This window comes from Manihot esculenta, chromosome 12 (assembly GCF_001659605.2).
Source record: "Manihot esculenta cultivar AM560-2 chromosome 12, M.esculenta_v8, whole genome shotgun sequence".
Classification (NCBI taxonomy): domain Eukaryota; kingdom Viridiplantae; phylum Streptophyta; class Magnoliopsida; order Malpighiales; family Euphorbiaceae; genus Manihot; species Manihot esculenta.
Window position 1 is genome coordinate 33,470,359 of NC_035172.2, and position 27,374 is coordinate 33,497,732.

At 32.5% G+C, this 27,374-nt stretch overlaps 3 protein-coding genes across 6 annotated transcripts; 2 read left to right on the forward strand and 1 right to left on the reverse strand.

Moving 5' to 3' along the window:
• Nucleotides 1–2,441: 2,441 nt before the first annotated feature.
• On the forward strand, nt 2,442–5,059 carry LOC110627986 (cyclin-D4-1). Of its 4 annotated transcripts, none has more exons than XM_021774414.2 (6): nt 2,442–3,207; nt 3,610–3,696; nt 3,784–3,879; nt 4,016–4,217; nt 4,293–4,414; nt 4,592–5,059. In XM_021774414.2, exons 1-6 carry the CDS (start codon nt 2,878–2,880, stop codon nt 4,823–4,825), a joined length of 1,071 nt encoding a protein of 356 aa, XP_021630106.1. In that variant the 5' UTR covers nt 2,442–2,877; the 3' UTR covers nt 4,826–5,059. The 4 variants fall into 4 exon arrangements, with proteins under 4 accessions (XP_021630106.1, XP_021630102.1, XP_043804570.1 ...); XM_021774410.2 differs by having other exon boundaries at nt 2,443–3,207; nt 3,781–3,879; XM_043948635.1 differs by having other exon boundaries at nt 2,443–3,204.
• Nucleotides 5,060–14,186: 9,127 nt separating this feature from the next.
• On the forward strand, nt 14,187–15,588 carry LOC110627641. Its single transcript, XM_043948504.1, has 5 exons — nt 14,187–14,350; nt 14,440–14,566; nt 14,640–14,933; nt 15,042–15,146; nt 15,226–15,588. Exons 1-5 carry the CDS (start codon nt 14,187–14,189, stop codon nt 15,571–15,573), a joined length of 1,038 nt encoding a protein of 345 aa, XP_043804439.1. The 3' UTR covers nt 15,574–15,588.
• Nucleotides 15,589–17,359: 1,771 nt separating this feature from the next.
• LOC110627731 (ATP-dependent 6-phosphofructokinase 5, chloroplastic) lies at nt 17,360–24,333 on the reverse strand. Its single transcript, XM_021774089.2, has 13 exons — nt 23,776–24,333; nt 23,539–23,629; nt 22,939–23,012; nt 22,633–22,744; nt 22,284–22,379; nt 22,021–22,122; nt 21,840–21,914; nt 21,343–21,483; nt 21,058–21,174; nt 20,875–20,979; nt 20,235–20,315; nt 19,306–19,434; nt 17,360–17,919 (listed from the first exon to the last, which is right to left on the reverse strand). Exons 1-13 carry the CDS (start codon nt 24,075–24,077, stop codon nt 17,752–17,754), a joined length of 1,593 nt encoding a protein of 530 aa, XP_021629781.1. The 5' UTR covers nt 24,078–24,333; the 3' UTR covers nt 17,360–17,751.
• Nucleotides 24,334–27,374: the final 3,041 nt, after the last annotated feature.

Here is a 27,374-nt window from a genome sequence, read left to right on the forward strand (position 1 = left end):
AGGTGAGTCTTTGGAAATTAATTCCAAAAGACAAAGGCAAGTTTCTGCCAAAGAGCACCATAAGGCGGGCAACCGCCAAGCGAGTCTTCAGGTGTTAGTCCTAAAAGACAAAGAAAAGTTTTTGCCAAAGAGCGCCATAAGATGGGCAACTGCTAGGCGAGTCTTCGGGTGTTAATCCCAAAAGAAAAAGATAAATTTTTGCCAAAGTATGCCACAAGATGAGCAACCGCCACATGAGTCTTCAAGCGTTAGTCCCAAAAGAGGAAAGCAAGTTTCTGTCAAAAAGCGCCACAAGGTGGGTAACTGCCCAGAAAATCTTCAAGTGTTAGTTCCAAAAGACAAAGCAAAGTTTCTGCCAAAAACTACAATGAGACAGGTAACTGCTAGATACATGACTGGATGTTAGTCTCAAAATCTTGGAAAATAGTTATAAGCTTCGAATATGAAGAATCAAAGATCGATAGAAGAACTTCTGATATGACATAATATTCGTCCAAAATGTGTTATGGGTTGTCACCACATGACAGAACCACGTGGCAAGACCCTAATAAGCTATGACACATGGTCGCAAAAGTCTCACCCGTAAAAAGAAAAATTAGGGCATCGTAACACTCAGTATTCAAGACTTACTCTCTCTTGAACAGGTCGAGTCTTCACATAAAGTTGCTGTTAACGGGTACAATTTAGTATATTTCATTACGCCTATAATCACGAGATCTCCTATCAATTAGCTGGTATTAACCGGATTTTTAGAAAATGCGATAATTAACTATATTTTTTTATAGTATAAAACTAATGATCGCAGAAATCAAAATATGCATTTTTACACAAATACTCTTGAGTTCTAAGCAATTCCTTACCTTCGTCATTTTCTTCGGTTTACTGATTTTTAGGTTGTAATGGTTGCCATGTATAAGTACCAACTATCTCATGTTTTGTTTTTCGCAAAGTAACCAATTGCGGCACGCACAGTTTCGTTTCAAACACATTAATTAGTTTCATTAACTATTTATATTATTACGATATAAGAACAAATATTACATAATGCTAATTTTCTTTTATTATTAATTTAAGTTGTAATTACGTATCTACACAGTAGATAAATACACATTAATTAAAGTATGTGCATAATATATATATATATATATATTTTGTAACAAATAAAAATATATATATGAATTTATAGTAACTAAATCGTAATTTTTTTAAAAATACTTTTAGATTTTTATTTTTCCATAATTAGATTAAATCTTTAGTAACGCATTGAATGGTAATGTAGGTGTTGACAGAATAATTTTACCTTATAAAAAAATAAAGTTATGGTAAAAACTTTCTATAATTAAACAGTAAGGTTGGCTTTATATAAAAATGAATATATATGTATATTAAATGTTGATTTATATAGATATTAATTAAACTAACACAAATAATAAATAAAATATAAAAAATTTTATATATAATACATTGTAAATAATGGAAATGTGTTATTAAAAGTTTTATGTCGAATTTATGCATATCTTTGTTAATAATTTTTAATAAAGTAAGACTTACCTTTTAACTTTTAAATTTTATTATACGACACACATTTTTTATTAAAATATTTTTCACGTGTAGAAATAATAATATTGCGATTTAAGATTAAATTTTTCTTATCTCTTTATATTATTTTATTGATTATAGGAAAATTATATGATAAAAAGATGATATTATATTTCATTTATTTATTGTTAGATATAAAAAAAATAAAAAAAAATGAGTTGAATGACTTTCTCTCATACTTATTTTTCATAAAATCAGAATACGAAATAAAAATATTAAGATAAATTTGTAATAAAATGATTTGATAATATTCAACATAAAACATTAAATATTTAGCATAAAATTGTAATAAATTACCAATGGTAAGAATGAAAAAAAGAACTAAAATAATATAAAGAAAATTACATTTATGAATATGAATGTAATTAATATTAAATATAATTAAAAGGTAAAATAAATCTATAATTCAAGATTAGTATTAGTTGTTATGTGTTATTTAAATTTAAGGTCATTATGCATAAATATAATAATATGAAGCGAAATTTAAAAATATGAATTATAAAAATTAATTATTTACATTCACATATTTAATTTGATAATAAATATAATGAAAAGTGTATCCTGATAGACCTGAGAGGTCTGAGGTTCGACTCCCCCAATCCCTATTTAAAAAAGAAAAATTATATTATTTAATATTTAATTTTAATTTAAAAAAATTACTTTTTTTTAATTAATTTTTATATCTATACAAAATTTTATTTTTCCTGGCTAAGATTTCCCATAAAATATATATCCCGTTTGAATTTTCTCCAAAGTAGAAAAATACAATAAAAGAATTAGAATGAGACAGTGTCTACTTTCTTTATTTTCTATTTTCTCTTAAAAGGAAAGGAAAGGAAAGGAAAAGAAAAGAAAAGGAAAGAAAAACAGCAGTAATGAGGTTTTTGTCATGGCAAATCTTCATAAGCAATATCTTTCGTTTTCTTTTTATTTTGTTTTTTTCCCTTCTGGTTCAGATAAATTTTTGGGATTAATTCACTTTGCTTTTTCGGTTCCTCTACAAACGAAGCCCCTTCCAAACATCTCTTTCTCTCTCTTCCCACTGTCTTGTTTTTGCCCTAGAATTGTATGTACATTGTCTACATAAAGCTCCTTCCTTTGCTACTCCTTCTCCACAGAACCGCCCCCTTTCCCTCTCCTTCTCTCTATCTCTATCTGGGTTCATCACATATAAAGAAACAAAGAGCTTTTCTCTGTAAACCATAGATAAAACTTCCTGTACATTTTCTGTTTGATGAAATTTTCTTGGGTTTACGTCTCATTTTTGGGGCATTAACAATGGCACAGAATCCTGGCCGAGCAGTCTCGAGCCTTCTGTGTGCAGAGAACACAATTTTTGGTGATCTTGATTTCAATGCCTCAGATGAAATTGGGATTCCCCTTTCTTGGCACCATCAAGATGATCAAAGTCGTAATCAAGACCCCTTTTCTTATAATGATAGCTGCAAATCCTTGATGGGTTTTACAGTGCATAGTGAAGATAGAATCAAGGAAATGGTTAAGGGGGAAAAGGAGCATTTGCCCAGAGATGACTATCTAAAGAGATTAAGGAGTGGAGATTTGGACTTGAGTGTTAGGAGAGAGGCTCTTGATTGGATTTGGAAGGTGGTTGTTTTTCTATCCATTTATAAATGTTTTTAGCTCTGCTTTTGAGTTTTCATTTCCCAGCAACAATGTGGTTTTTTTTTATCAAACATAATCTCCCTTCATTACGTGACATCTCTAACAGTAAATCATGCTTTTCATTGATTTCCATTTTGATTTCTGAAGGAGTTGCTTCTGCCTTCTGATCAATCAATCTCCTCAGGTTTTTAAAGGATTGTAATGTTCAAGTCTATTCTCCTTCACCAGTTGTATGAAAATTCTTTTGCAATTTGAAATTGGATTTCTCATCATCCAAATTGTTTTCAGTCAAATGCCTTGTATGCTTCCCTCATTTCTGGCAAATAATTTGGTCTGCGAGATGGATAACCCACTGATGCTTCGATTTCCTTTACTCATGATCAACAGGCTCAAGCCCATTATAATTTCGGACCATTGAGTGTTTGTCTATCTATCAATTACTTGGATCGATTCCTATCAGTGTATCAATTGCCTGTAAGTGCAGAAATTGGCTTCCCTTCCCTTTGTTAAACAGATCTTATTGATCTCTGATTCCTTCATTTCACTATTGGCATATAGAAGGGTAAAGCTTGGGCTGTGCAATTGTTAGCTGTGGCTTGCTTATCACTAGCAGCCAAAATGGAAGAGGCTAATGTGCCTCTCTCTGTAGATTTTCAGGTATTAGTAACTTCAAATTTAATTTTGAGATGACAAGTTGATGTATTCTAAAGTTGGTAATGATTTCATGTTATTTTTTCCATCTTATTGTCTTAATGATTCTGTTTTTTCTTTTTCTTTTATCTTTTGTGAGTAGGTGGGAGAACCCAAGTTTGTGTTTGAAGCTAAAACTATACAAAGAATGGAGCTTTTGGTGTTGAGCACGTTGAAGTGGAGAATGCAAGCTCTCACTCCCTGCTCCTTCATAGACTATTTCCTTAGCAAAATCAATGGAGATCAACATCTATCAACATCATCTATATTTAAATCATTGCAATTAATATTAAGCACACTTAAAGGTTTGTAGTTTACTCTTCTTTTGTAGTTTTAGCAATGAATTGTCGTTTAGGATTAATGGGGGGAATTGAATGTAGGTATTGACTTCTTGGAATTCAGGCCTTCAGAGATTGCAGCAGCAGTGGCAATATCTGTTTCAGGAGAAGTCCAAGCAGTGGAAATTGATAAGGCAGTACCTTATTTCACCCAAGTAGAAAAGGTAAAAAGGGCCAAGAAAAAAAGCAGAGCTCTGTGGTGCCCACAGAAGAAAGTCCAAAGATAGGACAAATTTGCTTTTGCTAATGAAGATCTTTTGGTTTGATCTTTTCACCAAGTTGATCAGTTTGTGAAATGAGAAGACCCCTTTGATTTTTATTTTCTTCTGATTTGGTTGCAGGGTAGAGTGTTGAAGTGTGTTGAACTGATAAAAGACTTGTCATTGATCAGTGGGTCTGGTGCTGATAATGTGGCAAGTGCCTCAGGCTCATGTGTGCCTCGGAGCCCAAATGGGGTGTTGGATGCTGCATGCTTGAGTTATAAAAGTGATGATTTAACAGTTGGGTCATGTGCAAATTCTTCACATAATAGTCCAGACATTAAGAGGAGAAAACAAATGGAACACAAGTCTTGAAACTATGTCGTTTTTGGAGGATGGATTTTGGATTTGGAGGGTACCCTTTTTAGTTACAGTAATATACAAGAAGAAAAAAGAGAGAATGGGATACAGAGTTTTTTTTTAAATAAATAAAAAGGTTTAAGGAAAATTCAAGAGCTTCCAAGCTGTTTATATATTAACTAGAATTACCAGAAACTAAAGCTTAAGCTTATATTTTATCAGAAAGCTGAAGTTGATGGTGAATTTGCAGAATTATACTGTTCTTGCTGTAGCTTCTGTTTTCGAGTGAGGGAAAAAGAAATGAAAATACAAAATATTTACAGAGAAGGAAAATTTTTCTCTCTTTTTCTTTTTTCATCTAATTTCCATTTCCCCATTCCATACTGAGAATCCGGAAGAAATCCACCAACCTTATTTTAGTAAGAATGAAAAAAAAGACAAAGAAAAAGAAAAAGAAATTGCATCTCGCAAGCATAAAGTAGTCCACCAACCCAACTCAGCAACATAATTTCAGATACTCAAAACACTGTCGTTTAGCTAGTTGTGTAAATAAGTACTATGTTTGGGCCCACAACGCCTGTAGAGTTTATATAGAGTGTGACCAGTCAATATCTGGATTTTTCAGAAGGTATTTTATTATTATTATTATTTTTTTAAAAAAAAGAAGCTTGGGAATGCACAGTGTGCAGAGGTTAATAATTGATCAAGGGCTTCAGTTCCTATGAGCAACTGAGATCACCTAATTACACGTGTCCCACAATTTTTTCATAAAAAATAAAAATTAAGTGTCCTATCTATCCATCGATGGTCATAGACTTGTGCCTTTCTCGTCCTCCTCTCAATTCTTTTCTCATAATTTCTCTCAAAAAATAAGAAAATTCTTTAAAAAATATACGTAAATAATTTTCTCACAAAATTCCTATTGAAAATATTTATTTTTGTTGAAAATTTTAATTTAACGTAAATAATTTTTTTATATAAAAAATTAACTTAGGTTTTGAAAATTAGGTTATTAAAATTAATAATTTTAGTTAAAAAATGAAAAAGAAAATTTTTATTTTTATTTTATCATTTTCCCAATAAAAATATTTACCCATATATATATCATACTGGCTGTTGACTAATTATAAAAGAAATGCTAAAATTAAATTAATCTAAAAGCTCATAGCTTTGATTGATTCCATGAAATATTTTTGAGACCTTGTTGTTTGTAAAATTGCTGTTAGTTTCCTTTGTTATTTTGTCCAGCCAGATATTGAATAGAATATATCCATAAAAATTAATTATTGACCCTAATTTTTTTTAAAATTTGATGAATGTATTTCACATTGATTAAATAATATATTTAAGTCTTTTTAGTTAATATATGTAAAAATCTAATTAATAATTTATGAAATATTTTGCTATAAAAAAGTTATGAAAGTATTTAATTAATAAGATTGTAAAATATGTAGCTACCCAGTACAATAAGCTTCAAGAATTTTATATTGTAAACTTTTATTTATTTCAAAACATATATACATATTATTGTCAAAAATGACCTTTTATGTGATTTGCAATTAAAAAAAAAAGTAGTTAGGTGTTTAAAGACCGTCACTCGAATACTAAACAATGATATAATATTTAGAGAAAGTAGAGTTACAAAATGTATACGAAAGTTTAGTTTCGATAGTCACGTTTGTCTCTTTTATTCCTTTTTTCTTTATTCTTTAATAATGTATAATTGTCACACTGCTATAGCATCACCTGTACTTATCACGCAGAGTCGTACATATGAGAAATTTGTCATGCAGAGTTGTATATATAGGCATTTCTCTAGTAATGCATAATCGCTATCCTGATATAGTGTCACGTATCTCTGTCATGCAGAGTCGTACGTACGGGTGTATTTGTTTATTCATTCTTATCAAACGCCCATTTAATTTTCTTTCAGCACGTGTCGTGGTAGGGCCGCAGTATAACTGGATATGCTCTCCTATTTTCCATCTTATCATGCGAGATAGGCTCTCTTCTGACGGGTCCGGGCCTTCGGACAACGTAGCCTGTTTTAAGCACGGATTAAATGTGAAGTTGATGGATTGATTTGCATAATGAATTTTAGATCTATCTTTTTCTTTAAGGTTTGACCTTAATTTGAATATCAAAAACTCAACTGTTATTATTAAGTAATAATTTTCTTAAATGAATGAATAAAAATGACAATTTAGAGCAAATAAAATTGAGTAATAAGTTACTTGTATACTGTAATAATATTGAATTGATTAGCGATTGTTTTAGAAAATCAGATTCATTTTAGGTTAGTAAATAAAGCAATTTCGGAACGGTTAAAATTTTGTGAATTGTCTTTGTAACATTCTATAATGATAATAAACTGTTTTTAGAGATTACAAACTCTCTTGAACGAACTGTATTTTTTAAAATAAAAAGGGTAATTATAAATTTTATTGGTAGTAATTTTTTAATAATATAATAAGAAAAAAACCAACCACCATCTTTGTTTTGAAGTGATTCGTCAGTACAGAAATTCAGAAAAGTAGCAAAATTTCAGATTCTTTGCCGATCAAATTAAAGATGAACTATTATATATTATATATATATTTCCAACCAATGAATGCAGCCTTTGAACGAGGCCTTCACGACTGACTGTAACTTGAATAAATAAGTACTGACTTAAGTACGAACAAAAGCAGTAATATAAACCCACTAAACCAAACATTGACTGAACAAAGTAACAATAATAAAGCATGTTCACTCTGAATTATTATTATTTTTTATTTAAAAAAAATTAACCCATTAATTATATCAAGAATCTCATTACCAAACAACCATATATGCATGACATGTAAGACGAAATCACCATCAATGCACAGATATCTCGAAAACACAAAGAAAAAAATAAAACTTTTCTTTTCTTTTCTTTCTTGTTTTTTCTTTTTTTAAAAACAGCAGCAGCAGATAGACAGACACCATTCTGATCTGTTGTGAAGTGGAGAGGGTATCTTTTTTTATGATAAAAACTATAAGAGGAGGATAATAAAATCTTGTTTGTTTTGTAGGGTTTCTGTGAATGGACGTATCTGTGTAACTTGTTGCAAAGTGGGGACCTGAAAAATGGCCACTGCAGTGCAGCAGTCGTCTCTGCAAAACTGGGTTTTGGTTGGTGGAGGTTTTAACAGCTTTTGCTGCTGAATGTGTACAGCCAAATAACCTGAAAATTTTAATATATGTAGGGTTAGGGCTTCGCTTAAAATAGTATCTTTTGAAAGGTACGTGGGAGATGGAGTTGGTTTTTTCACCGAGATAATATTGAAAGTTGACGGGTGACCAAAGAGAGAAACCAGACGACCAGATGGACCAACACATCACCCAATAAAAGAAAAAGAGCTTCTGCTTCTAAGTGTGCGTGGTGATGACTTGACCATCAAAATCTCACACTGAGTACTTCTGGTAAAAGGGATTGGTATGTGCTTCTTTGGATGGATATTGGAGATATGGACAGCAGAGCAATTGATAAAAAGTAATTAATTATGATCAGGTGATACAGGACTATTTAGACTCCGTCAGGAGTTTTAACAAATATCGTTTGGCTAAGACGAAATAAAAAAAAAAAAAGGATGAAAGACTAAAAGTTTTATTGAAATTTCTTAAAAATTGGAAAGTGAGTTTCTAATAGCCAAGGGAGGCTATTTATAATAGAAATAAAATTCTAATATGCAAAAAGAATCATAATCCTAATAGGAGTCTAAAATCCTAATAGCCAATGGAGGCTATTTACAATAGAAATAAAATTCTAATATGCAAAAATAATTTTAATCCTAATAGGAGTCTAAAATCCTAATAGTCAAGGGAGGCTATTTACAATAGAAATAAAACATTAATATGCAAAATTATAAAAATATCCAAAATATCCAAAAATAATAATTAAAATATAAAAATTAACCCCGGTCCAAGTCTGCCGTAAAATCCAAGGCTAGTTGCCCCGTGTCATTCCCTTCCACTTGTAAAGAACTCGTTCTCGAGTTGTCATCAGTAGAATAGTACTGAAATAGATCTGCTACATTAAACGTGTTGGAAATTTTCATTTCATGTGGAAGGTCAAGAGCATAGGCATTGTCATTGATCTTCTGAATGATCCGGAATGGACCAATCTTCTTGGCGTCAAGCTTTTTCTGTCCTCCACTACGCTCCTTACGTAAATACACCATAACTTGGTCACCGACATTGAAGGACTTGAAACGCCTATATTTATCAGTTGTAGCTTTATATTTGTCATCGGCTTCTGTAAGGTATTGTTGTACCTGTTTGAAAACATTCACGTGCTGCTTTGCCAAGTTGCTTGCTGCAATACTGTTGTAAGCAAATTCCACTGGTCTTGGAGGTTTTCACTCTCCTTTGGACTCACCTTGTAATGAGGCAGATTCGGTAATTTTGATCCAGGAATGAGATCAATCTGATGTTGGATATCCCGCGAAGGTGGAAGCTTTGATGATTCCTCCACTATCTTAGGAAACTTCTTCAACAGCTCTTTGACGGGTGGTAGTAAAGATGGTGCATCCTCCATTGTATTTTTTTCTCTCACCAATAAAGCCAGTGTGCCTCCAGATTTCTCAACTGCGTCTGATATCTTCTGCACTCCCGTAGAAATAACAACATCATTCTTCTCTTCCACTTTAGAATGTTTTGCAGAACCGGAAGGCAAGATAGTAATCTTCTTTTGATTCCACATGAACATGTATGAATTTTCCTTCCCGTTATGCAAAGCATCAACATCGAACTGCCAAGGGCGACCTAGCAAAATTCCACAGCAATCCATATCCACAACATCACAATTAACAAGTTCAGTATAAGATTTACCGATAGAGATAGGCACGCTGCAGATTCTGTTGACCTCAATTGTCGAATTTTCCTTAATCCATCCGATTTTGTATGGCGAAGGATACGACTGTGTGGGCAACTGCAATTGCTCCACCAATTGCTTAGCTATCAGATTCTCACAACTGCAACTATCTATAATTAGCCTGCAAATTGCCTCTCCTATTCGACACTTTGCCTGAAAAATCTTCCTCCTTTGCGTTTCATCCTCCTGTTTTGTTGAACATAAGATTTTCTTCACCACATAGGTGACTTCAGGATTGACGGCCACAGGAATGGCGGCCATAGGATTGGCGGCCACAAGCTTGGCGGCCACATGGGGATGTGCGGCGGCGGAGGGTTGGTGGATTCCCTGCTGCAGGGTCAGTTGTCCGATCATCTCCCTCAATTCTGCCAAAGATGCCTCAATCGCAGCAAGTCGCGCCTCTTGGTTATCTGCCATGGTCGAACTTCGCTCTGATACCAATCTGATACAGGACTATTTAGACTCCGTCAGAAGTTTTAACCAATATCGTTTGGTTAAGACGAAATAAGAGAAAAAAAATAGGATGAAAGACTAAAAGTCTTATTGAAATTTCTTAAAAATTGGAAAGTGAGTTTCTAATAGTCAAGGGAAGCTATTTATAATAGAAATAAAATCTTAATATGCAAAAAGAATCATAATCCTAATAGGAGTCTAAAATGCTAATAGCCAATGGAGGCTATTTACAATAGAAATAAAATTCTAATATGCAAAAATAATCCTAATCCTAATAGGAGTCTAAAATTCTAATAGTCAAGGGAGGCTATTTACAATAAAAATAAAACACTAATATGCAAAATTATAAAAATATCCAAAATATCCAAAAATAATAATTAAAATCTAAAAGTTAACCCCGGTCCAAGTCTGCCGTAAAATCCAAGGCTAGTTGTCCCGTGTCATCAGGAAAAAAGGGTTTTTCTTTTTATATAAAATAAGTTTGGCCATTTGCTTGCACAAATGTAAAGCTAATGCCGGAAAAAAAAAATGGTAAAGCTAATAAAATTATATTAAATTTATGCAGTTTATGGAATGTGCAAGTAAAATTTATATAGGATTAAAGATTTTTTCATGATACGATTTTGATAATAGTCTAGTTCTATCCTTAAAGGTTGGTGTGTATTTCATCTAAGATAAAAGAAAAATATAATACTGAAGGGTGAGTCGGTATTTACGTTTGTCTAAATTATTATAATTTTGAAAATAATTCAGTTTTGTCCGAATCTCGTGTGCATGTTTTATTTTGAATAAAAAAAAAAATATAATAACATTTGAAATATGCTCTTTGACAATGTTTGTTTAGTTTTGAGATAATTTCCTTCCAATTAACTACATTTGTTTACTCTAAGACCATGTATGCCCTAACTCTAATGAACTCTCCATTTCATCATATTATTCAATATTGCAATCAAAGGAGTTATCTAAGTGTGTATGTCCTAATCTCTAAGAGCTTGTATTTTATATATGTTATTAGAATCCTTCTGTCTCCTTTCTACGTGAGCAGCTGATACTTAGGCACAATAATAGTCGATGAGCTCTTCTAATGTCTTTTTCTTGGTATCCTTATAGGAATGTTTTACTTCGTGGTTTTGTGGTCTTCTCTTTCTTCTAGGTCCTTGTGCTTTGAAGGTTTCTTCTTATTTTTCTGGCAATGTCTTGGTTCCTCTTTGGTAGCATTTGTCCCCGGATAGTAGCATAATCTAGAAACTTTTCGATATACAAATTAGGATTTTTAGTTGAGCTTGGCACTACAAAAATTTATCGGAATAGTAACAGAAAATAGTAACGGAAAATATCTGTTACTGATTAGTAACGGATTAATAACGGATATCATGTAAAGAACAACAATAGTAACGGATTAAATAATCTGTTATTAATCCGTTACTAAATTCTGTAACGGATTAATATCCGTTACAGAATTGGTTCAATGGGCACAAAATTAGTAACGGATTAACTAATCCGTTACTAAATTGTTTTCAATTCAGTTTATTTAGTAACGGATAAACTATCCGTTACAGAAGTTAAAATTAGTAACGGATGTTTTCGTTACTAAAATTAAAATCCCTAATATATGAAATAGGGTATTTTCCCTTTCTCAATCACACAGATTTACTTCTCCTTTCCCGGCATTTCAACAAAAACCTCTCTTCCCGCTGTCACCACCCGCTGTCACCACCCGCTGTCACCACCCGCTGTCACCATCCGCTGTCACCACCGTTGCTGCGTCCGCTGGTGGTGGCTACTTCTTCTATTTTCGCCATCGCTCCCTCTGATCGTCGTCGTTGCTTCCGTCAGTCTAGTCCGTCTCCCTCTCATCGGCGCATCCGCTGGTCCCGTTCTTCTACTGTCCGGTGCTGTTCCTCGTCGTCAAGCAAGCCTCTGTTGATTTTCGCGTCATCCGCTGGTCCAATCACTGCAGGTTTGAATTAATTTTGAAGACCCATAAACTTGATTATTTGTGGACACTGTTATTGCAAACTTGAAATTGTTCCTGTTTGCTGTTTGTGGACACTGTTTGCTGTTATTGCAAACTGATTATTTCACTGTTATTGTTGTTTACTGTTTTCATTGTTCCTCATCCTTTAGTCACTGTTATTGCAAACTTGATTATTTGTGGACACTGTGTGCAAAGATTTTGCTGCTGGAAGTGAGCAGAAGCAGATAGAAACCTTGAGCTGGTGTGTGCAAAAAGACTTATGTGAACAGAGGATTTATGCCGCGAAATTGATAGAAAATGAGAAATGAAAATATATCTTCTTCTTCATTTTGTAATTTAAATAATGAACTTGCAATCTTTCTTTTGTCTGTTAATATTTAAATCTTTTGTTATGGCATTGTTCAAGCCCAAATCCAACTCTTCCTCTGTTCTTTTTTTTTTTTTTTGGTTCAACATTTTTTGCTGAATGTTCTGCATTCTGCATAAGTTTTATACTGATTTTATGCTATTGATTCCAGCTATCTCCATCTTTTTTTACTTTCTAACAAGAACTACACAAAAGCAGTTGGGCTACTAATTTAGCAGTCAAGTGCCAATCACATAAATAATCATGAGTTCAAACCCCTTAAAAAATTATCAATTTACTGAAAAAGAATTTTGGAAACCACACAAAAAGCTTGCAATCTAAGTGAAGTAGTTGCTTTATAATCAGCAGATCTAACACCTCAAGCGAAGAACCAGCAAAAACTTTCATGGCACTTGGAGGCTAACAAATTTAGTTTGTAAAGAAACCTTAGTTGACAGAAAAATTGAGATCACATTTAACAATCTGTTGGAAGAGGATATTGACAGTATTTAGTATTCTTCATGCAGAGGAAGAACCTCTCATAGGCAGATGCCATCTTAGTGGCAGTAAACATAGAAAGAGCATAGTCTTTGCAGCCCAAGCATTTCTTGTGCAGTACCTTTGGCCCATCTCTTATTACCATCTCCAAGGCCTCAACAAATGATTTCACATTAGGTGAAAATGTGTAGCCAAATTCTTCATTCACCACCACTGTCCCAACTATGCTTGGATAATTTGGGGTCAAAACTGGCTTCCCACATTGCATTGCTTCAATTAATGTAAGATCAAGTCCTTGGGGTCTCAATGTTGGGTTCACAAACACATCAATTGCATTATAGAATTCTGAAAGCTGTGCTGGCTCCAGTGCACCTAAGACTTTGACATTAGAGCCTAACTCAGTATTAAAATTAATTTTAATTTAATTTTAAAATTAAATTAATTAAAATTAATTAAAATTAATTAATTTTAATACTTAAATTAATTTTAAAATTAAATTAAAATTAAATTAAATTAATTAATTTTAAAATTAAATTAATTAAATTAATTAATTTTAAAATTAAATTAAAATTAAATTAATTAATTTTAATACTTAAAATTAATTAAATTAAAATTAAATTAATACTTAAAATTTATACTTAAAATTAATTAAATTAATTAAATTAATACTTAAAATTAATACTTAAAATTTATGCTTAAAATTAATACTTAAAATTAAATTAATACTTAAAATTAATACTTAAAATTAAATTAATACTTAAAATTAATACTTCAAATTAATACTTCAAATTAAATTAAAATTAATTAAATTAAAATTAAATTAATACTTAAAATTAATTAAATTAAATTAATACTACTTTTGGAGATTAGATTGGAGATTATTTTTAGTATCATTCATGGTAGTCTGTGGCTTATTTTGCTTTCTTTTCTCTCCTTATGATTCCTGTGGACTTTCCTTTGACTTGGGACTCAGTTGCTTTATTTACATAACCATTACTTTATTTATTAATATTTTTTTGTTGGAAGTGTTTTATTATTTATTGCTTTAGGAGTTAATCATACCTTGGGGCTTAGTTGCTCATAATAACCATATTACTCTTATTTAAACACAACTACATATCAATTTATTTTTTTTTTAGATGAGGACATCCTTCTGACCAACTCTTCATTTATTGTTATACATTCTAGGTATAATAGGTACAATATGCATTCTGACAGAGGTTGGATGTATGCAAGACTAAAAGATGGTCTACTAAATCATTTATTTCTTGAAGGATTAAATGAATTCATATCAGCTACATCTGCATCTGCTTCTGGTAGTTGTGCACCTACAGGGCTCAGACCACATATTCACTTAGTAAATTCAGTGTGAGTAAAATTTATAAGTATTTTTAACTATGCATTTAATTTTTTTGCTTATTTCAAAATTATTTTGTTTGTCAATTATTCTTTTACAGCATGCAGCCTTCTGATCCGATTGCTAGGCGGATTACCTTGATCTTCAAGGAAAAGTTAGTAGCAGATGGATTTTGTTGGAAGAATGTACCAGAAGAGGTTAAAGAATTCTATTGGCAAGAATTTAAGGTAATACAAATTATATTGTACATGTGATTATTTTTACTGTGCATTATTTGTAGCTAAATGTGAGTAATTACAGAAACACTTCTTATGGGAGGAGGCAATAGAACAACTGATGAAGATAGCTTGGAGGAAGAAAGCTGCCGAGCGATATCGTAGCCTTATGTGTAGCGTAAGGAATGGGAAGGAGAAGAGACTATCACTGACAGAAGGAGTAATGGATGCATGGCAATCCGCTTGGGGAGCAACTGAGTATAAAGAGAAATGCAAAAAATTCTCAAATAACAGAAAGAGTGAAACAGGTGGGCAAGGCGCTGGCCCATCAAGACATTGTGGAGGATCCATATCTCAGTATAGGCATCAACAACAGATGGTACGTAATATTCATTCTCACTTAAATTTTTTCAAATACTTTAAATTTATCCAATTTATTGTGAATTTATATTGAAGCATGTTATTACTATTTATATTTTACTTGCAGCGCGAAAGACTAGGCAGAGATCCTCTACCTCATGAGTTATTTGAGGCTACGCATAAGAAGAAGGGTTCCTCAGAGTTTGTTGATGCACGCTCAAAGTCCATTCATGTGAGAAATTAAATAAATTTATAGTAAATTATTTGATTTGTAGTTTATACTGTTATATCACATGGTATTTTTTTTGAAGGATCGCTTTCTGACTTTGAAAGAGCAAGCATCACAGACAGATCATGACAGTAGTCAGGCATCCCGCGTTGATGAGGCTCAGTTATACTTTGAGGCAGTAGGTGGAGAGAAAAAAAGAAGGGTGTACGGTCTTGGATCACAGGCTTCAGTTTTCTTCCCAAACAAGACTTCTGCTAATACATCCTTCACATCAGCTCAGCAAAATCAGGATCTTCAAGATGAAATGGCTGATCTCAGACGCAAGCTACAGGAGCGTGAGGATAATGAACAAGCATTGATTGAGCAAAATGTGCGGATTACCTCTGAGCTCTCACAGGTGAAGGATTTACTTATGCAGCTTGTGAGTTAAAGACAAGGCAACCAGCCTTCAGCTCCCGGTGAGGGAACTTCTGCACAGCCTGCACAACCTGCACAGCCTCCTGATCAAGCAGATGAAACAAATGATGAGGACAAGGACGAGAACACTACACATTTATAGTTTCTTTTTTCATTACACATATGTACTAGGATAATAAAGAATTTGTTAATTTTTTTAGTTTAAAATTGAACAGCTGGATGTTTGGATATATGTTTGATTTGATTTACATAATATATGATATTAGATTTGAGTTCATTCATGACATTTGGTTTTTACATGTTGTTATTGAGATGAGTTGTAATATGTGAGTGTATCTACAGGTTAGTTGTAATATGTGAGTGTATTTACAGGTTTGTCTGATTAGATTATATAATTTATAATATTTTATTATAATTTTATAAATAGTAACGGATTAGTAACGGATTAAGTTGTTACTGATATGTTAAAAATAGTAACGGATTAGTAACGGAAAAATCCGTTACTAAAATGAACTAAATTTAATAACGGAATTTCCGTTACAAGTCCGTTACTAAATTAGTAACGGATTTGTAACGGAAAAATCCGTTACTAAAAAAATCCGTTACTAAAATCAACTAAACGGAAGCTAAATTTAGTAACGGAATTTCCGTTACAAATCCGTTACTAATTTAGTAACGGACTAGAAAATCCGTTACTAATGCATTAGTAACGAGGTTCACTGTAACGGAAAATTTCCGTTACAAATCCGTTACAAAATAGTTTTAGTAACGGATTTTTAAGAATTAGTAACGGAAATTTCCGTTACTAATCCGGGAAATTTTTGTAGTGTGGGCCTTGCCTCTATGGACTTTGGACCTGGGTTTTAGATCTTGTATCGGTAATGCTTGTATTATTATGGACCTCGAAGCCTAGTTTTTTAGGCCTAGGTGATGTTTTTAAGCTTTAGAATATCTTTTTCAATATGTTTACCTATAATATATATGTATATATACAGTTTTAAACCAAAAAAAAACATGGGAATTTGTAAATATCTCTATTTCCATACTACAAAACAAAATACATTATACCCCAATTATTGTTATTATTATTATTATCAAAAGTTATAGCGTATCCTGCAGTAAAAAATGTTCACCATATGGACCCCAAACGGATGAGATTATACTTGGTATGTTGCTGACTGCCCTTGGTCGTCTAAGGGTATTTGGCTTCTCTCATACAGTCTTCTCCGGCTTCATGGTGTTAGCTCTGGTTCAAAATGCTGATAAAGACATCTTGTGTAAAGCTGTCATCTTGCTTCTGATGTCTGAATACAACTAAGTTACATGAGGGTTCTGTGGTTCAACTATGGTTGCCTCCTCCTCCAGGTCTTCTCAAGATGAATATGGATGTTGCTACTTCAGTCTAATCCGGATGTATGGGTCTTGGTTATTATGCGCAATGGTGGAGGGAGGTACGGCTAGTGGCTTCGAGGAAGATTGCTGTGGAGTTGGCCAAATGTTTGGGAGTGGTTCGTGGTTTACGGTAAGCCCACACAAAGGGGGTCCAAGATTTGTTAATAGAGTGGTTTAGCTGGTCGAGTAGAGGGTTGCTCTCCTTTTCTGCAGCTAGTGTATGTTGGGAGATCGAGGAATCAAGTCAGTGCTCTTCTAGAAATGCCAAATTCAGTTGCTGACGAGGTTTCATCATCTCAGCTGCATTTTCTTTTACAGAATGATATGCCTACTTTTTCTAAGCTTGCTTTCATAGAATACAAAATATTCACCACATGAAAATTGGTGGTTTATCTCCAACACAAAAATGACAAATTTCAAGGATAATTAAAATTTCAGCAGAGGTCTACTTCACATGATGAACTGCCAAAATTTTTATATATAAATATAGTTACAGAAATGTTACACAATTGAATCAGAATTTATATGTCAAGCACAAATCGTTTGGATGATTTTCCCACAACATTTTATTACTATGTTGCCTTTTTGAATTCTAAAACTGGCACCGAAACACTACACCCTGCATAAATTTTCCATATAAGAGGAAACTTCATCCTCTCAATTATTTCAAGAGTCTGTGTTGATGAAAAATCTGTAGCTGACTGGCAGCCCTCCAAAGCTGGTATTATGAACTTTCAATGAACTTTTTGAAACTCTGGTTTCTTAGCTGTTTAGCATAAATTAGTAAGGCATAAGAAAATTAGATAAAGTCAGGCTGGCCTGTTGAAGTCAAGCAACGATGCCACATGCGGCTGTTAGGGTCTACGGCTCTGGGATAAGAAATAACTTCAGGAATGGGAAAGTAGACGTAGTGAGTGTTGCAAATTCCTACTGTAATTCCGCTGTATCCAGCAAATGCTCCGTGCACCTGTCAAAACCGCAAATTCTGATTATATGTCCATACACCACAAACTCATACTACAATAGCCTAAGTCATGTATGGAGCACATGCATATTACGAAAAGGGAGGGAATTGAAAAATAAGAACAAACTTATTGCTACCCACCTATTATGTTCTTGCATAATCCATCTCTCACAAATCACTAAACACTCTTTTTGTCTTGAGTGAAGAAAGTTTGTGAGAGAGGGAATATGCAAAACATAAACAAGTTTAGTTTATGGTTGAAGGCAAACAAGTTTAGTCTATGAACTAAAAGGGGTTATGCAGAACATTGATCAATGCCACACCAAAGACTCTGTTGGCCTTGAGTGATAGCATTCGGGAAACTGAATTCATCCTAAGGCACGGGTTTGAACAATGAAGGAAAGGAAGAAGAAAATATGATTGTTCACAAAATTGATGTCTTTCTGAAATTCATGAAAAAAATTCCTTCAATTTCATGAAAATATCACAGCTCCCAAGTGAAAGATGGATTTTAGATTTAGGATCTAAGGAAAGGATTTTCAGTGCTGGGACAATTGAATTGTTGTGATTAGATTAAATTGTTGTGTATCAAGCATGCTATGAACAATAACTCAGGATTTTTTAGGGACTCAATGAACCCAGCCCCCTGGCTCCCTATAACCGGTCATAACCAATTTGCTGGCTGTAAATATTTATGATACTATTTTTCATTGTTCCACAAGGACTGACACCTTGTAGATATGAGAATTCCTAATTGTATATAGTTAGCAATCAATAAATAACCTTCTCAATAAGAAACACAGTAGGAAGCCAAACAATACCCAAAATTTTGTTTTCCTAGAATACACCAGCAAGGCTCTTCAGCTAAGCAAGTTTAAACAATATGCAAAGTGACATGAGCTATAGCTGTTTACTAGTTCAGTTCAACTGACGGTTCAGAAAATTATATTTGGTAAAAAAGGTACAAGATATAACTCAAGTAAACCTTAGTCCAGATTTATTGGGGTTAGATATAAGGATCATTTCCCTTCATCATGTAAGTTCAAAAAGCATATGCATTTGTATCAAGTAATTTTCAAGATACTGTAGTGGCAAATAAAACAGATTTCAGCAACTTTACTAGTCCAATAAAACAATGATAATGCTTTTGCTCCTATACTTGCAAATGTATCACCTGGGATAATATCTTGTTAACTGATTGTGAACTAGATGAAATCACCGTGCTTCTTTAATCTAACTAGGCAAGAATGCTGAGGCTAGTTTCAGAATCTCAGGTTAAGCATCACTGAGTTCTATATAACTATTTCAGTAAAAAATTTCCTAACCGTGCACAGGAGATCCTAAGTACTCATCGTATTACTACATAGAGGACGAGTATAAAAAACTTACGGCATTTTGTCCAAGAACAGTACATAAGATTCCATCTGATGCATTTGCGCGACATGCACGGATCATGTACGTTGGATCAATATACTTCACATCAGCATGAACTCCAATCTCCTTAAAATATTTTTTTGTCTGACAAAATATTTGATTAAATTATTTTCAGCACAGATCAATCAGATACCAATTGCAGATAGAAGAAATCAAAGATCTGAGGGGAAGGACCAAGAACTATAAAGCTATAAGAAAGAAAACATTAGTCACAATTATGGGGAAGAATAGCCTTCATGTCCAAGGAAAACACTCCCTGCCATACCCTTTACTGTCCAAAAGGGCAAAAAAGGGTAAAGCATAGCAGTTCATAATAAAATAATGAACTCATGTACTAGTAATCTCACATAGCAAAATCACCAACTAAGCAACAGTTGACATTTTCCTGACAGGATCGTTAGGGTGATAGTACATAAAACACAATGTTAAAATTACTAAAGAACGTCTAAAGGTTTTATTGGTTCAAGAACATAGGAATGATTCACTGGTTCTCTGTGTGCCAAATGACTTCTATGTAATTCCCATAAGAAGCATAAACATCATTCGACCCATAAGATTGCAGAAATATTATAAATAGGTTGAAGTAGTTCATTGGATAATGATTGGCAGCAATAGCCTATATAGGAAAACAGCCCATGTTATGATATCTATAAGGGAATACAAATCAGAAAAGGTTTGAAGGAAACAGGATATTATTTGAAAACTTCTATAGTTAAGTTGGCAAACAACAGATTGAAATGTAGCAGGTGAAACTGCTAACCAGTCTAGATGAAGTTCATGAGAATAGAAAAGTTGGATATTCAGTCCAACCATTTATCTTGTCATGCCACACATCTTAATTTGATTGCCACAGACATCATTCATGTGAATATACAATCACTAACCTCTTGTTGAATGTGCACCCCAATATCTCCGAGCACAATGTTTCCAGATGCATCAGTAGCATTAGTTTTCTCAAGGAAACTCTGAATCAAAAAGCAACAGATTAAAATCCTAATGTTTATAATGATCTCCTATGTTTAACAAAAATAAGTACTATAAACTATTTATATCACTTAAGAATTAACAATTATCATCTCAATATTAGTTTGGCTGTGGTTGCATTATTTTCCTTTTAACATTATTATCATATACATTATATCATTGATTTTGCATTTGGAAGCTGCATAAAACTCGATGTGCTTAAATTTAATGAATACTGCTAATTTTTTTAGCCAAAAAAAAGGAAAAAAAAAAAAAGAACTGTAGTTACAAAACTGAGTAATGGAAACATATGCATGAACATATATGATGGATGACCACTACAAAAATAACTAAGCCTTAATCCAAAACTAGTTGAAGTCGGCTATGAAGATTCTTTGTTGCCATTGATCTCTATTAGACATTAAGTTTGCATTAATATTTAAGACTTGTAACCTTTTATACAACTCTGTCCAACATCATTTGAAGAACGAGTAACAGAAAAAAAAAAAAAAAAAAAAAAAAAGAGTAAGAAGGTCAATGAACTCCCAGAGCAGAACACACCTGTCCAGCTCCCTCTGCCACACAAACAACAGCTGATCCCTTTTTCTCAATTAGGTATTTCAAATGCCTCAAAACACCATGAGGCCCATGTAAATGAAATGGTACCTTCAAAAATACATACACTAATCAAATCAATATAGGCCCCAAATAATGGATATTTATTTGTTACTCAAATATAAATACCTCTGGAATCAAACATATATCAATTTGTCCACTAGCTAGGGCTGCATACATGGCTATAAATCCACTGCTACGACCCATCAATTTCACAATTCCAATACCGTGATAAGCACTATGTGCCTACAACAAAGTTGAGGAAAAAGAACAGTTAATCCTTGTATGTGCAAATACCAGGAATGAGATTACACACTGAAGCACAAATCCATGTAATAAATGTAAGCAAATGTAAAAACAGTTAAACCTGTATATATATATATAGAAAGCCTATTAACAAGACCAAATTCTTACCTCAATGTATGCAGAATTTATTGCTCTCTGTGCTTCTTCAACAGCAGTGTCAAAACCAAAAGTTTTGTCCATCAACAAAATATCGTTGTCTATAGTTTTTGGAACACCAACTACAGCCACTTTCAACCTTCGTTTACGGCACTAAAATCAGAAGTTTTGATGAGATAATAATCAGCAGAGACCAGTAAAGGCTACAGATCAAGCATTTAACATCTTAGGAAACAGAGTTCAGAAGGTGTTTTGGTGGAGATCTAGTAAGATCCCCTCTGAGGTAAATTGAGGAATTATATTTGTTCCATTTTGTAATTAGTAAATTTACTAAGATATCAAAATTTCATTTCATACCAACTTGGAAATGAAGAAAACAAATTCCTAACAGCATAAAACCAAATGTATCTCCTTGATACAACTTCACCCGTGTTTTTTAATGCAAAAATTTGGAAATGTTTTACATTTATCAGCATTGCAAATCAGTACAAAGTTACAGGCTCAACTACCTCATTGTGTATTGCATTAGCTCCAGCATGTGTACCATTCCCACCTAACACAAAAAGCATGTTGATTCCTCTTTTCTGGGTTTATCATGCAAAGATATCACATCAGTTCATTATAGCTCAACATCATGATGCATTTTGATAATAACAATCTAAACAAAAGCTAAAAGAAGTAGTTAAGCACCTCCATACAATCCACCATGTCACTAACACTAGGTCCTCCACGCGAAACTCCTAACAAGCTTCCACCAGAAAGATGAATATTTTGAACTACTTTCCTTGATAGCTGATAGCAAAAGTGAAATCTTAATGGGTTAACTAAACTTTCAGTTTAGGAATTTTAAACTTTCAATATAGGTTTAAGTTTACCTTCACAACATGATAGCAGAAGCTTATACATTTACTTATTTTTGAAAAACTATTACTAGGAAAGAAGAGGGAAATTACCGGCATTTCACTCAAATCATTGTCAGATAATCCTCGATAACCAAAAGGAATTCCCACTATCTTTTTGACGCCATATATTTCAAGGGTAATTACAATCTGCAGAAGTTCTAAAATGTAAGCATGCAGAATAAAAAGAAACCTTCAACATTTGATACATAATATTTCCACACACATGTGTGTATGCAACTTTTAATTTATGTGTGAAAATGATACAATATAGTTTAATAGAAATTCAAATTCTGGAGTTATTTCTGCAGCATCAGGGAGTAAAAAACATGATGATTTATCAAGGAAAGGGTGTCCATGTGGACAAAAATTACAATAAGATTGGCATTTAAAGGACTCTGACCTGTCTGATGACATCATTGAGACCAGGGCATAACCCACCACAAGTTACAATAGCTGCCTTTACTTCTTCTGGTTTGAAGTATATTTTTTCCCGAGGCCCAGCACGATGAACCCTATGAAGATTTAAGTTTAGAATGAAAAATAATCTTTCATAGAGTCATTAAATGCTATAATATTATGTTAGCCAATAAATGTTATTGCTAACTAAAGCTAAATTATAATTGAACAACATGTTTTAGTCATCCAATATAGTAAAACTAATAGCAATCACTTCCAGGAAATGCACGAATTGCAAATTCATAATTACCATTGTTCAACCCAAGTACAACCAGGATCAATGCACTCAGCTCCAGCAGATGTTGGAGACGAGAAACGTATGACCTGAAGTATATAGTTAAAAGAGCAAAAACAGAGCAAATCAGAACCTGTCTAAAAATGAATTTTTTGTCCAAAGGGATATAGAATGTAAACTTCATGCCCAAACTGTAGGCAAAATTCTCACATTTAATCAAGCCTAAAATCCCTCACGTGCAACCTGAATTTGGTTGCTAAAGAAAGCATTCTGTTGATATAATATTGAATTCAATCTCTTGCATCATCCACCGAGCTGTGTTCTGTAATTTTGTTAATTAATTTGCTTGAATTTTAGGTATATTTTTTTATGTGCAGAATTGTGAACCAACCAAAAAGTTCGGCGTTGCAGACCGAAATGGATAATAAATGAAAATTTGCGTTTGGAAGCGGAGAGTGAGGGAGATTTGTGAAACACACTGAGGAATTAAGATCAGACTCTTTTATCTTTCTCTTATATTTTATATTTTGAGTGAAAGGGTGCAGGTATGCCTAAGATTTTGAGTTTGTTTCAACAACTTTGATTTGCAAATTTTTAAGAAAGGCCAAAACATACCTTCAAAAGCACCCTGTCATTATTGTTAATGTAGCCATGCCACTCCTCGTCAGATGGATAACCATCAGCAAAGTCCTCTAACACCGGAGTCCTGTAAAGTAAATTTGATCAAGGGAAGAGAGAAAGAGATAGTAGAAACTTCTACTTTAGCATCAACATAAACCAAATCATTGGACAAAATTTTGAATTAAACAAACATGATTCAGCTGATAATTAAAAAAAAAAAAAGGAAGGCACCTCATCTTGAGACAGAACGTGGAGGGAATGGACTCAGCATCAGGAAACAAGTCAGTGATATGAGGGATATTAAATCTCCGTTCAAAATCAGTCTGGTATTTGATTTTCCAATCAGGATCACTGAAATCAATCGCCGGACTCTGCTTCTGAATCTCTGCAAATATGCTACCTCGTTTGGCGACTCTGCGTAAAGTGGGACTCGGAACGCGAGAATTTAGGAAGGAGAAGCCATGGGAGCGATGACAGCGAAGGGAGGCAGTGAATGTGGGGCCGGCGATCGCAGAACGCGAGATAGAGTCCATGAAACGCAGAGATTGTTCTTAATTTCAAGTAGAAGAGAGTATTGAGAGGTGGTTGGTGAGGATGAATAATGTAGGGGAAAAGAGCGAAGCGAACGAGGGAAAGAGTAACAAGAAAAACGGCAGAAGACGTAAACATCCAAGAATCTGTCAGAGTGAAGTTGCCGCTCGTAGAAGTTCAACGGGGCCTTGACTTCTCCGACTGATGCTACCACCTTTGGTCTCTTATAAAACAGAAGGGCAAGCTACGGCGGTTTCGCAATCCCTTTTAAAATAGTATGGATAATTTACGATTTAGTCCCTTGGTATTACCATTATTAACAAGTCAGTCCCTGTATTTTTAGAAACCTATTAAAACGTCCTTATGTTTCCTCTCCATCAACGAAATAGTCCTTGTCACACCCAATCCCAAAACTGTAGAGATGGATATGACCAGGAAGGATCTTAGAAGTTTGTGAGTTGCTTGGGTTGAGGAGGAAGAGATTTAAATTTAAAAGAGGAATTTTTTTTTTTTTATAAAACCAGAGCAGAAGCTCTGTTTCGCAAGGGGGGGAAGAAACTGTGGTTACGGGAATGTTTCGGGACATTCCCGAAACCACAGCTTAAAAGTTCTTTTCTTTTTTTTTTTTTTTTTTTTATGGGCTGGGCTTGGGCCTGATAGTCCTTCTGTCTATTTTTGCCGTTAAAAATATAGTAAAAGACTATATTATCCCCTATTATTTTTCTCATTCTCCTCCTCCTTCCTTTTCTTCTTCATCAATTCTTCTTCTGCTTCTTCTGCTTCTTCTTCTTCTCCTTCTTCTTCTGCTTCTTCTCCTTCTTCTCCTTCTTCTTCTCCTTCTTCTTCTCCTTCTTCTTCTTTTGCTTCTTTTTCTTCTTGCTCTTCTTCTTCTTCTTCTCATTCTTCTTCTTCTTCTTTTTCTTCTTTCTCTTCTTCTTCTTCTTCTCATTCTTCTTCTTCTTCTTCTTCTTCTTCTTCTTCTTTCTCTTCTTCTTCTTCTTCTTCTTCTTCTTCTTCTTCTTCTTCTTCTTCTTCTCCTCCTCCTCCTTCTTCTTCTTCTCCTTCTTCTTCTTCTTCTTCTTCTTTCTCTTCTTCTTCTTTTTCTTCTTTTTCTTCTTCTTCTTTTTCGGAGGAGGAGGAGGAGGAGGACGAAAGAAAAGACAGGGACTATTTCGTTGACAAAAAGAAACGATAAGGACGTTTTAATAGATCTGAGAAAAGATAGGGACTATTTAGTTGACATAAAAAAACGATAAGGACGTTTTAATAGATATGAAAAAAGATAAAAATATTTTAATAGATTTTTGAAAATATAAGGACTAACTTGTTAATAATTGTAATATACAAGGACTAAATAAATGGTTTTATTTGAGGGTAAAATTGGATTTTAAAAATTTTCTCTCTCCTCCTTTATCTAATTTTAACGGAAAATAGGACGGAAGGACTATTTCATTGACGGAAATAAAATATAAGGACGTTTTAATAGGTTTCTAAAAATATAGGGACTGACTTGTTAATAATGGTAATACCCAGGGACTAAATCGTAAATTACCCAAATAATATTTAGTAGTTTGGACTATTTTACGGAAAAAATCTCAACTTTCCATTTAATCACGACTGAGCCAAAAACTTTCCTTATCTTTGAGGAAAAAAATTTTTTTTTAAAATTTATTATAATTATAAACAATTTATAAAATAATTTATTAAATTACATTAAATAAATTTAAAAAATTTTATATTTAATAACGATTATAAATATCATATTTAAATTTTATAATTTTTTATAATTAGAAATAATTATTAAAATAATTTTAATTAATTTTAAATTAATATAATTATTATTTTTAAATAAAAATTGATAATTAAAGATGTAAAATCTAACCTTTTAGATTTATTCAAATACACTTATTATCATAAATAGACTTAAGTGCTATAATTATTATATTATACATTATTTATTTATCTTTTAAATATTTAATTAAATTTATCTAATCAATCATTTAACTCTAATTAATTACATATTTTAAAAGTACTTAACTTAATTAAGTTAATTTTTAAAATTTATCAAAGTTAATTTTGAATGAAATTATAAAAATAATAATTCAATATAATAGATCCGAGTAGTATATAATCGAGTTTAGAATGGATTTAAATATTTGAGATGAATTTAAATTTTATATATATTGAGTATTATTATTTAAATATATTTATGTAAATAATTAATTTAATATAAAATGTATATTTTATATTAATATTTATCAATTTTTTATATGTTTTTATTTAAAAAATTAAAAGTTAAATATTTTTCAAAAATATTAATTTTTAAAATGAAATTATTAATAAAATGAAATTATATATTAATATTTATATAAATGAAATAATAATTAATAATTGATTAAAAATTTATGAATATATTACTTATTAATATGTTTAAATATAGAATATAGAATATAGAATAATTTCCTACAATTTAATCTATACTTTTTAAGTAAGAAATTATTAAATCAGTAAGTTTTATTTTATGTTACCAAATTCAGTTAAATTACCATTGATTAGAAAGTAAATTTAAATTTAAAAATAAAATTATTATAAATATTAAAACTGTAAAATTAAATTATTAATTCTTCCACTCCCATAATTTTTATATTTTTTTTCTTAAATATAGCCAGTAACCTTCTTTCATTAATTAATAAAGAGTTTAAAATCCTTAAGCAGACAAAGAAAATGAGTTTGCAAATATTGAACAAAACCCAAAAGCCCTAGCCAAGAAACGAAGGCCATTCTCCACCTCTCCTGCTTTAAGCTTCTTGAAAAACCAAAGGCCTGTATGTGGACTCGGCTCAAATTTTATGCCCATTTGCATCCATATTTTTCTTTTAAAGAAGCATCAGGTAGCCCCAGCCGTCGCCCGAGTAAGCAACACGAGACAGCAAAAATACAGCATGTGCTCCCCTTCAGCCAACCGTGTAGGACCTCAGGGAAGGGTTATTGTCCATAAACACACACATGAATAAGGTAACCATGCCCTATATCGGTTTTGCTTTAAGGGCACCACCCCAAAATAAAATCCCTTTTCACGTAAAACTCTCCTTAATCTCTCCCCATATATATATATATAAATTTAACGTATATCCAATTCATTATATATATTTCTCCTTAGATATTTGACATTTAAATTTGAATAACCCATCTGAGAATTAAATAATAATAGTAAAATATTTAATAAAAAAATTAATTAATAAATTTTTTAAAATATAAAAAATTATTTTAATATATTTTTTAAAATTAAAAAATTAACT

Bases quoted from the DNA above. Each gene is read 5' to 3' on its own strand.
- LOC110627986 (XM_021774410.2), top strand. From the start codon at position 2,878: ATGGCACAGAATCCTGGCCGAGCAGTCTCGAGCCTTCTGTGTGCAGAG. The intron at 3,208-3,609 runs GTTGTTTTTCTA...CATGATCAACAG, and splicing joins TTGATTGGATTTGGAAGGTG to GCTCAAGCCCATTATAATTT. The intron at 4,218-4,292 runs GTTTGTAGTTTA...AATTGAATGTAG, and splicing joins AATATTAAGCACACTTAAAG to GTATTGACTTCTTGGAATTC.
- LOC110627641 (XM_043948504.1), top strand. From the start codon at position 14,187: ATGCATTCTGACAGAGGTTGGATGTATGCAAGACTAAAAGATGGTCTA. The intron at 14,351-14,439 runs GTGAGTAAAATT...ATTCTTTTACAG, and splicing joins ATTCACTTAGTAAATTCAGT to CATGCAGCCTTCTGATCCGA. The intron at 14,934-15,041 runs GTACGTAATATT...TTTTACTTGCAG, and splicing joins ATAGGCATCAACAACAGATG to CGCGAAAGACTAGGCAGAGA.
- LOC110627731 (XM_021774089.2), bottom strand. From the start codon at position 24,077: ATGGACTCTATCTCGCGTTCTGCGATCGCCGGCCCCACATTCACTGCC. The intron at 22,745-22,938 runs GTAATTATGAAT...AAATCTTCATAG, and splicing joins TGTACTTGGGTTGAACAATG to GGTTCATCGTGCTGGGCCTC. The intron at 21,915-22,020 runs GTGCTTAACTAC...TGATAAACCCAG, and splicing joins ACATGGTGGATTGTATGGAG to AAAAGAGGAATCAACATGCT.